Source organism: Mobula hypostoma, chromosome 17 (assembly GCF_963921235.1).
Source record: "Mobula hypostoma chromosome 17, sMobHyp1.1, whole genome shotgun sequence".
Lineage (NCBI taxonomy): Eukaryota > Metazoa > Chordata > Chondrichthyes > Myliobatiformes > Myliobatidae > Mobula > Mobula hypostoma.
Genome location: NC_086113.1, coordinates 64197071 through 64209510, shown reverse-complemented (window position 1 = coordinate 64209510; position 12440 = coordinate 64197071). Strand labels below are relative to the sequence as shown.

Below are 12440 nucleotides of genomic sequence, written 5' to 3'. Positions count from 1 at the left end.
CACATAATTTCAGGAAATAGATTACTGCAACATTTCATCATTAAAACAAAGCCATTAAACATATCAAGATGCATTCAGAGTAGATTGTTAAATGGGTACAAAGAACTGAGGAGGTTTCGTTGTAGCATAATCACATGTCAGACATCTGTCCAAAGTTACTTCAATGTTTTAATTGGATACTTGCCTTACTCTTCAGTTATCTGCATGCCTGGAGGCACATACACAAAAAATTCTATTCCAGCATCAGAATACATGGATTAATCTAGACCAAGGTCACATATGGTCATATATTGTCCCAGTGGCACTTACTTGGGATGTCTAAACTGATCGATGAGGCTGACCTTCTCCACCAGATCTCCGCCAATATTACGCACCAAATCATAGAAATCATTTTCTTCATATCCATCTCGTGGAATCCAAAAAGAGATGTCATTTACTAAAGGTGGGTATTTGCTAAATGGCTGCAAAGAGAAAAAGAGAAATAATTAAAGTATCCATTTTATTTATCTAAAACAGAATGTTGAAAAACTTTGATGTCTCAGGCAGCATCTGTGGAGAGAATTTCATGCTACTGACAGTTTAGGCAAACATAGAAATGTAAATAACAAAATTATTTGTACGTGGCCTATTAGTGGCGTCACCAGAGCTTTACCAAGTGGGATTTCTTGCAGGTCGGCGGCAGTTATTTAAAAAGGGAGATTCGATAGCGTTTTGTCCATTGTACGTGGCCTATCAACGGTTACAACTGGAGCACCAATCGTGAGTTAGATAGCAGGGAAGATTCAGGCATAAAAGGGAGACACTGCCAGCGGGGTGGTCATCAAAGGAGCGGTCATCGACAGAGTGACCTGAGACAGAGTGATTGGGCTTTGGCGATAACGGGTCGAGGCGAGGTAAGTTACATGTGAGGAACAGAAACAGGAAGTATGTCTGTGAGGCCGGTGTTCTATACTGGTTGTAGAATGTGGGAAGTCCAGAAGACTGCACCAGGTGTATCAAGCTGCAGCAGCTCCTTAGGGATACAAGAGAGTACCCCTGTGGCTATCCCCCTTAACAATAAGTACTCCTGTTTGAGTACTGTTGGAGGAGATGGCCTACCTGAGGGAAGCAACAGTGGCCACGCCTCTGGCACAGAGTCTGGTCCTGTGGCTCAGAAAGGTAGGGAAAGGAAGAAGGCAGCAGGGGACTGTCTTGTCTCCCTTTCTCTTCACCATTTACACCTCGGACTTCAACTACTGCACAGAGTATTGTTATCTTCAGAAGTTTTCGGATGACTCTGCCATAGTTGGATGCATCAGCAAGGGAGATGAGGCTGAGTACAGGGCTACTGTAGGAAACTTTGTCACATGGTGTGAGCAGAATTATCTGCAGCTTAATGTGAAAAAGACTAAGGAACTGGTGGTAGACCTGAGGAGAGCTATGGCACCGGTGACCCCTGTTTCCATCCAGGGGGTCAGTGTGGACATGGTGGAGGATTACAAATACCTGGGGATACGAATTGACAATAAACTGGACTGGTCAAAGAACACTGAGGCTGTCTACAAGAAGGGTCAGAGCCGTCTCTATTTCCTGAGGAGACTGAGGTCCTTTAACATCTGCCGGACAATGCTGAGGATGTTCTACGAGTCTGTGGTGGCCAGTGCGATCATGTTTGCTGTTGTGTGCTGGGGCAGCAGGCTGAGGGTGGCAGACACCAGCAGAATCAACAAACTCATTCGTAAGGCCAGTGATGTTGTGGGGATGGAACTGGACTCTCTGACAGTGGTGTCTGAAAAGAGGATGCTGTCCAAGTTGCATGCCATCTTGGTCAATGTCTCTCATCCACTACATAATGTACTGGGTGGGCACAGGAGTACATTCAGCCAGAGACTCATTCCACCGAGATGCAGCACTGAGCGTCATAGGAAGTCATTCCTGCCTGTGGCCATCAAACTTTACAACTCCTCCCTTGGAGGGTCAGACACCCTGAGCCAATAGGCTGGTCCTGGACATTTCATAATTTACTGGCATAATTTACATATTACTATTTAACTATTTATGGTTCTATTACTATTTATTATTTATGGAGCAACTGGAAAGAAAACCAATTTCCCCCGGGATTAATAAAGTATGACTATGACTATGACTAGAAAAACAAGGATGGTAGTTTGCCTCCCAAGTGCCAGGGTCCAGGATGTTTCTGATCGCATCCATGATATCCTGAAGTGGGAAGGTAAACAGCCAGACGTCGTAGTACATATTGGCACCAACGACACAGGTAGGAAAAGGGAGGAGGTCCTGAAAACAGACTACAGGGAGTTAGGAAGGAAGTTGAGAAGCAGGACCTCAAAGGTAGTAATCTCGGGATTACCACGTGACAGTGAGTACAGGAATAGAGTGAGGTGGAGGATAAATGCATGGCTGAGGGTTTGGAGAAGGGGGCAGGGATTCAGATTTCTGGATCACTGGGATCTCTTTCGGGGCAGGCGCAACCTGTACAAAAAGGACGGGTTGCACTTGAATCTGAGGGGGACCAAAATCCCTGTGGGGAGGTTTGCTAAGGCTACTGGGGAGAGTTTACATTAGGATTGCTGGTGGGTGGGAACCAAACTGAAGAGACAGAGTAAGGGGCGGTTGGCTCACAAGTAGAGAAAGCTTGTAGACAGTGTGAGAGGGAGGATAGGCAGGTGATAGAGAAGGGATACACTCAGAGCGATGGTTTGAGATGTGTCTATTTTAATACAAGGAGCATCATGAACAAAGTGGATGAGCTTAGAGTGTGGATCAGTACTTGGAGCTATGATGTTGTGGCCATTACAGAGACTTGGATGGCTCAGGGGCAGGAATGGTTACTTAGAGCGCCAGGCTTTAGATGTTTCAGAAAGGATAGGGAGGGTGGCAAAAGAGGTGGGGGCATGGCACTGCTGATCAGAGATACTGTCACAGCTCCAGGAAAGGAGGAAGTCATGGATGAATTGTCTACTGAGTCTCTGTGGGTGGAAGTTAGAAACAGGAAGGGGTCAATAATGCTGCTGGTCATTTTTTATATACCACCCAATAGTAAAAGGGACATTGAGGAGCAGATGGGAAGACAGATTCTGGAAGGGTGTAATAATAAAAGGGTTGGCGTGGTAGGAGATTTTAATTTCCCAAATATTGATTGGCATCTCCCTAGAGTAAGAGATTTAGATGGGGTGGAGTTTGTTAGGTGTGTTCAGGAAGGTTTCTTGACACATTATGTAGATAAGTCTACAAGTGGAGAGGCTGTACTTGATCTGGTATTGGGAAATGAACCTGGTCAGGTGTCAGATCTCTCAGTGGGAGAGTATTTTGGAGTTAGTAATCACAATTCTATCTCCTTTACCATAGCATTGGAGAGGGATACGAACAGCCAAGTTCGGAAAGCACTTAATTGGAATAAGGGGAAATATTAAGCTATCAGGCAGGAACTTGGAAGCATAAATTGGGAACAGATCAGTCTCAGGGAAATGTACGGCAGAAATGTGGCAAATGATCAGGGGATATTTGAGTGGCGTTCTGCAGAGGTGCGTTCCAATGAGACAGGGGAAGGATGGTAGGGTACAGGAACCATGGTGTACAAAGGCTGTTGAAAATTTAGTCAAGAAGTCAAGAAGTAAAGAAACGGTTACAAAAGATTCAAAAAACTAGATAGAGATCTAGAAGATTATAAGGCTAGCAGGAAGGAGCTTAAGAAAGAAATTAGGAGAGCCAGAAGGGGCCATGAGAAGGCCTTGGCGGACAGGATTAAAGAAAACCCCAAAGGCATTCTACAAGTATGCGAAGAGCAAGAGGGTAAGACATCAGAGAATAGGACCAATTAAGTGTGAAAGTGGAAAAGTGTGTATGGAAACGGAGGAGATAGCAGAGGTACTTAATGAATACTTTGCTTCAGTATTTACTACGGAAAAAGATCTTGGCGATCGTAGGGATGACTTGCAGCGGACTGAAAAGCTTGAGCATATAAACATTAAGAAGGGGGATATGCTGGAGTTTTTGGAAAGCATCAAGTTGGATAAGTCTCTGAGAATGGACAAGATGTACCCCAGGCTACTGTGGGAGGCAAGGGAGGAGATTGCTGAGCCTGTGGCAATGATCTTTGCATCATCAATGGGGACAGGAGAGGATCTGGAGGATTAGAGGGTTGCAGATATTGTTTCCTTATTCAAGAAAGGGTGTAGAGATAGCCCAGGAAATTATAGACCAGTGAGTCTTACTTCAGTGGTTAATAAGTTGATGCAAAAGATCTTGAGAGGCAGGATTCATCAACATTTGGAGAGGAATAATATGATTAGGAATAGTCAGCATGGCTTTGTCAAAGACAGGTCATACCATACGAGCCTGATTGAATTTTTTGAAGATGTGACTAAACACATTAATGAAGGTAGAGCAGTAGATGTAGTGTATATGGATTTCAGCGAGGCATTTCATAAGGTACCCCATGCAAGGCTTATTGAGAAAGTAAGGAGGGCATGGGATCCATGGGGACCTTGCTTTGTGGATCCAGAACTGGCTTGCCCACAGAAGGCATGGAGTGGTTGTAGATGGGTCATATTCTGCAAAGAGTTCGGTGTCCAGTCGTGTGCTTCAGGGATCTGTTCTGGGACCCCTACTCTTCGTGATTTTTATAATTCACCTGGATGAGGAAATGAAGGGAGGGGTTAGTAAATTTGCAGATGACACAAAGGTTGGGGGTGCTGTGGATAGTGTGGAGGGCTGTCAGAGGTTACAGCGGGATACCAATAGGATACAAAACTGGGCTGAGAAGTGGCAGATGGAGTTCAACCCAGATAAGTGTGAGGTGGTTCATTTTGGTAGGTCAAATATGATGGCAGAATATAGTATTAATGGTAAGACTTGGCAGTGTGGAGGATCAGAGTCAGGGTCCAAGTCCATAGGACGCTCAAAGCTACTGCACCGCTTGACTCTGTGGTTAAGAAGGCATATGGTGCATTGGCCTTCATCAACCGAGGGATTGAGTTAAAGAGCCGAGAGGTAATGTTACAGCTATATAGGACCCTGGTCAGACCCCACTTGGAGTACTGTGCTCAGTTCTGGTCACCTCACTACAGGAAGGATGGGGAAACTATAGAAAGGGTGCAGAGGAGATTTACAAGGATGTTGCCTGGATTGGGAAGCATGCCTTATGAGAGTAGGTTGAGTGAACTCGGACTTTTCTCCTTGGAGCGGCGGAGGGTGAGAGGTGACCTGTTAGAGGTGTATAAGATGTTGAGAGGCATTGATCGTGTGGATGGTCAGACGCTTTTTCCCAGGGCTGAAATGGCTAATATGAGAGTGCACAGTTTTAAGATGCTGGGAAGTAGGTACAGAGGAGATATTAGAGGTAAGTTTTTTATGCAGAGAGTGATGAGTGCATGGAATAGGCTGCTGGCGACAGTGGTGGAGATGGATACGACAGGGTCTTTTAAGAAACTCCTGGATAGGTACATGGAGCTTAGAAAAATAGAGCGCTATGGGTAACCCTAGGTACTTTCTAAATAAGTACATGTTCGGCACAGCATCATAGGCCGAAGGGCCTGTATTGTGCTGTAGGTTTTCTGTGTTTCTATGTTTCTAAAATCTAAAAGACAATTAGACAGGTACATGGATAGGAATGGTTTATAGAGATATAGGACAAAAGAAGGCAAATGGGTGTCTTGTTTGGCTTGGATAAGTAGGCCCTTAATATTGCAGAACCTTTCTCCCTTAAATGCCTCCCACCTCTTCATACTTCTCTCAAACTCCACACTTAAAATTTGTTATTTGAAGTGACCAAGAAAAGTTGATGAGGGCAGAGTGATAGACATGGTTTATATGAACTTCAGTAAGGCCTTTGATAAAGTTTCAACATGGTCAGCTGCTCTAGAAGCTTAAATCACACAATCTGGGAGAGCTGGACACACAATTAATTTGATAGTAGAAAGTAGAGGCTGATGGTGGAAGGTTGATTTTCAGACTGGAGGGCAGTGACTAGTGTTGTGCCTTAAGGGTCAGTACTGAGCCCATTGTTGTTTGTCATTTATATCAATGATTTGAATGTAACAACATAAGAAAGAGGAGCAGGAGTAGAGCATCTGGTCATATTGAGCCTCCTCCACCATTCAATAAGATCATGGCTGATTTGGCCATGGACGCAGTTTACCTGCCTGCTTTTTCCCATAAACCTGAATTCTCCTACTTTGAGGTCTATCTAACTGGCTCTTAAACATATGTAGTAAGGTATCCTCTACTACTTCCTTGGGCAGAGAATTCCTCAAGATGTTGCCGGTACTTAAGGGACTGAGTCAAAGGGAGAGATTGAACAGGCTCAGATTTTGGACGCAAGAAGTGACTGTATAGAGACATATAAAATCACGAGGAACATAGATAGAATCCGGTTTAATATGGAATATGTCATTAAATTTGTTGTTTTGTGGCAGCAGTACATTACAATACATAATAAAAAAAACTATAGGCACCATAGGTCACAAATGCTCTGCCTTCCTCAGCTCTGGAACATCTGAACAGTGAAGATGCATACATAGGATGCTCTCCATTGACTACAGCTCAGCATTCAACACCATCATTCCCTTGAAACTAACTACTAATTTCTAACACTTAGGTATCAATAACTCCCTGTGCAACTGGATCCTCAATGCCCTCATTTGCAGACCTCAGTCAGTATGCATTGGCAACAACATCTCCTCGACAGTCACCATTAGCCTAGGTGCATCACAAGGATGTGTGTTTAGTCTGTGCTTTCTATGACTGTGTGGCCAAGTACAGATCCAATACCATATTTAAGTTTGCTGACAACACCACTGTTGTTGGCCAAATCAAAGGTGCTGATTAATCAGCATACAGGAAGGAGATTCAAAATCTGGTTACATGGTGCCACAACAACAACAACCTCCCCCTCAACGTCAATTAAACCAAAGAGCTGAATAAAGGAGGAAGAAGCCAGAGGTCCATGAGCTATTGCTCACAGGAAGAGGCCTCCCCATCATTGTACACATTTACAAGGAGCACTGCCACAAGAAGTATTCATCAGAGATATTATCTGGAGCGCTGAGTACACAGGGCCCTTAGCATTGTCAATGATCTCTGTCATCTGCCCAACAATCGCTTTTACCCCTATCATCAGGCAGGAGATAGTGTAGCATTAGGATAAGAACTTTTAGGATGGAAGACAGCTTTTTCTCCCAGGCTGTGAGTCTACTGAACTCCCTGCCACACCCAGACTTCATCACATATGACGTGCCAGTAATGTTATACTGTTTACTTTTTAACGTGTGTCATAAATGCTCCTTATTATTTGTTAATTTGTTTGTGGTAGTATTACTCTATGTGTTATGTGTAAGTTATATGTACTGCACTGTGCACCTTGGTCCAGAGGAATGTTATTTCGTTTGGTAGTACAGGAGTACAGTTGAATGGCAATAAACTTGTAATTGAAAGCAACTTCCATCAAGGACCCCCATCAACTAGGCTATGGTGTCTTCTCACTACTACCATCGGGCAAGGTACCAGAGGTCTTAGGTTCCACACCACCGGGTTCGGGAACAATTATTACCCTACAATCATCCGGTTCCTGAACCAGTGTGGATAACTTCACTCACCTCACACCGAATTGACTCCACAACTGAAAGATTCACTTTCAAGGACTCTACGACTCATGTTCTCAGTAATATTTATTTACTTTTTTTATTATTTGCATAATTTGGCATCTGTTGCACACAGGTTGTTTGTCAGACTTTGTTTATGCATGGTTTTTAATAAATTCTATTGATTTTCTTTATTTTCCTACAAGAAAATGAATCTCAGCGTAGAATATAGTAACATATACATACTAAATTTACTTTGACTTTGGATGCACCGTCTTCTTCTCCCCAGCGGCCATAAGAGCATAAGACAGGAGCAGAATTAGGCCATTTGGCCCAACAAGACTTTTCTACCATTCCATCATGGCTCATTTAATCCCACTCTCCTGCCTTCTTCCCATGACTTTTGATACCCTAACTAATCAAGAACCTATTAAATTCTCCTTTAAATATACTCAATAATTTGACCTCCACAGCCATCCGTGGCAATGAATTCCAAAGATTCACCACCCCCTGGTTAATGAAGTTTTTCCTCATCTTTGTTCTAAATGGATGTCTGTCTATTCTGAGGCTGTGCCCTCTGGTCCTATACTCACCCACTATAGGAAACATCCTCCCCACATCCAGAATCAAAATCAGAATCAGAATCAGGTTTATTATCTGACGTGAAATGTGACGTGAAATTTGTTAACTTAGCAGCAGCAGTTCAATGCAATACATAATCTAGCAGAAAGAAAAAAACAAAAATAACAAATAAACAAGTAAATCAATTACATATATCGATTAGATTTTTAAAAAGTGCGAAAACAGAAATACTATGTATTAAAAAAAAAGTGAGGTATTGTCCAAAGCTTCAATGTCCATCTAGCAATTGGATGGCAGAGGGGAAGAAGCTGTTCCTGAATCACTGAGTGTGTGCCTTCAGGCTTCTGTACCTCCTACCAGATGGTAACAGTGAGAAAAGGGCATACTGTAGGTGCTGGAGGACCTTAATAATGGACTCTGCCTTTCTGAGACTCTATCCAGATCTCTCAATATTCGATAGGTTTCAATGAGATCCCCCTTACTCTTTTAAATGCAAGTACAGGCCCAGGATCTCAGACACCCTTCATAGTTTAACCCTTTCATTTCTGGAATCATTCTTGTAAACCTCCTTTGGACCCTCTCCAATGAGAGCATATTGTTTGGTTTGATGGGTTTGACGTTATTGCTGATTTTTTTTTTACGAATAATTTTGATGATATTGTCGTTCATTTTTATTGTGAGGGAGTGGGTTGGGGGCTTGTGGTTTGACGTTCTAGCCACCATTTTCTGAGGGGGTGATCTGTTAGCTTTTGTGCAAGGGAAGGGGTAGGGGGGTTTGGGATTTGCGAATTTTGTTTCTTTTTCCTTTTTGTGCAGGGAGGGGGTTGTTGTCTTTTCTTTTAACGACTCCTGTGTTTTTTCCTGTATTTTACGGCTACCCGGAGAAGATGAATATCAGAGACATATTGTACATACGTACATTGACAATAAAATGAACCTTTGATCTTTTCTTAGATAAGGTGCCCGAAACTGTTGAAAATACTCCCAAGTGCATCTGACTAATGCCTTATAAATACTCAACATTATATCCTTGCTCTTATATTCTAGTCTTCTCAAAAGAATGCTAACATTGCATTTGCCTTCTTTATCACCAACTCAACTTGCGAGTTAACCCTTGGGGAATCCTCCACAAGGGCTCCCAAGTCCCCTTGCACCTCTGATTTTTGAATTTTCTTCCTATCTAGAAAATAGTCTACACCTGCATTCCTTCTAACAAAAGTACATGAACATACACCTCTTTGCTCATTCTCCTAATCTCCAAATCCTTCTGCAGACTCCCTGCTTTCAACACTACCTGCCCCTCCAGCTATCTTCAGATTGTCTGCCACAAAGCCATCCAAATCATTGACATATTATGTGAAAAGAAGCAGTCCCCACACTGACCCCAGAAATGGAGAATCAAAAACTAGTATGTTAAGGCGAGAAGGAAAGATATAAGTGGAATTTGAGAGGGAAGTTTTTTTTACACAAAGAGTGGTACCTATGTGGAATCAGCTGACGGAGAAAGTGGTTGAGTGAGGTAAAATAACAGGTTTGGATGGATAGGAAGGTTTAGAAGGTTATTAGCCAAATACTGGCAAATGGTACTAGCTTGGATAGGTCATCTTGGTTGGCATCTTCCTTAAGCTGAAGGCCTGCTTGCATGCTATATAACTCTCTCGCCATTTTAGAAGTGGAAATTGGCAGGGGCTGTGGTGCAGAACAATGGTATAGAGTTTAAACGCAAACAACAGGAATTCTGCAGATGCTGGAAATTCAAGCAACACACATCAAAGTTGCTGGTGAACGCAGCAGGCCAGGAAGCATCTGTAGGAAGAGGTGCAGTCGACGTTTCAGGCCGAGACCCTTTGTCAGGACTAACTGAAGGAAGAGTCAGTTAGTCCTGACGAAGGTCTCGGCCTGAAACGTCGACTGCACCTCTTCAGAATCAGAAAGTTAAGCAACTAAGGAGAGAGCCCAGAAGGATGCAGGCTGACATTCAGTGTAGTAATGCTGTGGTGCTCCGAGTGCCATTTTATTTTTTTGGATATGATGTTAAACTATGGTCCCATCTGCTCACTCAGATGTAAAACATCTCTGACGATTCCTGAAGGGGCTAAGAATGACTTTCAATACACACATTACTGCATGTGAATGACTATAGTTCAAAAGCACTTTGTTGTTTGTTATGTGCTTTGGAAGAAGTTGGATTGAAGGTATGACTAATTGCCATTCAGTCGTTCAGCCTATTTTGCTCAAATAGAAAATGAGTAAAGTTTAAAAAAGTACTTCAGCAACAATCTCAAATAAAACATCTTTATGTTAAGCTTATGTCAGTTTTGCGTGTGGCTATTCTGATTTCTTTTTCTCTAACTCTGTTTTATTAATGAGGTTAGATCCAACCTTAGATGTACAGTACACAGCCAATTATTGAACAACCCTCTTTAGCTGCAGCCTCAGTGACGTGAGGTGGTCAGTCAGCTTTCAAACTTGCATAGGCACACGTTCTACAAATAGTTGTCTTTTCGATGTGTCGTTCATTAAATATTGTCTATCGCCTAACTCTTCCAGCTCACAGTTTTCTGATTAGTACACCTTGGATATATTCAGTCAGCAAACACAGAGCAGAAGCCACCAGTTAGCAAAATACTTAGGAAAAGGACTGAATGTTAGCCAGTCCTTCTAACAGACTAAACCTTAGATAGGTTCAGGAACTTCTGAGTTAGTAAATAGCCATCACAATTACATGCGAGAACCAAGGGCCAATCTATTAAATCATCTTAGTTTATTTTTGGCACACTTAATCTGAAATGGACAAAGTAAGAAGAAAGCTTTGATTAACAATTCTTGCAACATTGTGGATAATCTTGTGATGGGTGGGACTAAAACCAGAGATCATGGGTTAAGGATGAAAGGTGAAAATTTTAGGGGAACACGAGGGAAAACTTCTTCACTCAGAGGCTCGTGATAGTGTGGAAGGGGCTGCCAGCAGAAGTGGCACACGTGAGCCCAATTTCAACGCTTAAGGGAAGTTTGGATCGGTACTTGGATGGGAGGGGTAGGGAGGGCTGTGGTTCTGGTGCAGGTCGATGGGAGTAGGCAGTCTGCATGGTTTGGCATAGACTAAAGGAACCGAAGAGCCTGTTTCTGTGCTGTACTTTTCTATGACACTATGATTCTATAACTCTAATTAATGTCTGGTTAATTAATGCTTCTAATTTTAAATATATGGTGAATATTAGTCTGTATGTAAGATGAGGTCTGGGCCTGACGTCCCGCTCACCCAGGGAAAGTGAATGTGCAATACATCGCCTCTCCTTTCCCAGTGTAGAGATCGCTGCGTGGTCACTGTCTGGCCTGCTAGGCAGGAGGCCACTGCAAATGGCCTCTCTTACATTACTGCATCCGTAACAACACTTTCTCATCGGTGCCCCCCATTCCCACCGAGCTTGCTACGTCATGGCGCAACCGAGTGTCCGGCGGTATAACTGGCTGGGTAGACTGGGCTCGTTAGCCTTGGTTGGCAGGCAGCCTAAGAAAAGGACAACTCTGAATCCAAACCCAGGCAGATGGAGGCTCGTTAGCCTTGTCAGGCCATCCACCTAGGAGACGGACACTCTGACGTAACTCCTATGACCCGAGGACCTTGCTGTCACCATCCCAGCTTGCTAGGCTATGGCAGATGAACCCCGGATGTAAAGGGTGGGGCCAGTACCGCACACACTAAAATACCATTGCGACCACGTCCACAACCATCCCCTAGCCGCTGTGGCCAGACCTGCCTGTCCCGTATTGGCCTCGTCAGCCACCAGCGAGCCTGCAGCAGACGTGGGCAGCTCCCTTCCTAAATCTTCATTTGCGAAGCCATGCCATGATGATGATGATGTAAGATGCCATAACATTAGATAGACAGATTTCTGATACGAGAGGCAAAATATTTGCTTTGTGCATAGCACTGAGATAAATTCAACAAAATGACAACAATTCAACATTTACAACTGAATGTAATGAGAGGTGGCGTTCAGGCACCAAGTCAAACCTTGCAGTTGTATATCATTAGCTCATATTGTCAGATTACATTCTAAATTGTGCAATCAATACCGTCCACACTTTAGTTCAACACCTCTGGTTGATTACTTTGGTTAATTATTTCACCAATAAAAGTCTGGTGTTAATGCTTTAATGTGCCCAGTATTTTCATTAATGTTTATTACAGTCTGACAGATCACTAATTTGTCATGTATAAGATCACTAATGATTGTTACACGATCCAAAACCTTGAAGACTACTAAAATTTGA

General features: G+C 43.1%; 1 protein-coding gene across 7 annotated transcripts in view; it reads right to left on the bottom strand.

The window, feature by feature from the left end:
- Positions 1-12440, bottom strand: part of fars2 (phenylalanyl-tRNA synthetase 2, mitochondrial) — a 434754-nt gene that overhangs the window by 111263 nt on the left and 311051 nt on the right. For all 7 annotated transcript variants that reach the window (XM_063070032.1, XM_063070031.1, XM_063070030.1 and 4 more), the window contains one exon: positions 310-461. In XM_063070032.1, coding sequence (XP_062926102.1) covers positions 310-461 — 152 coding nt within the window. The remainder of the gene's footprint in view (positions 1-309; positions 462-12440) is intronic.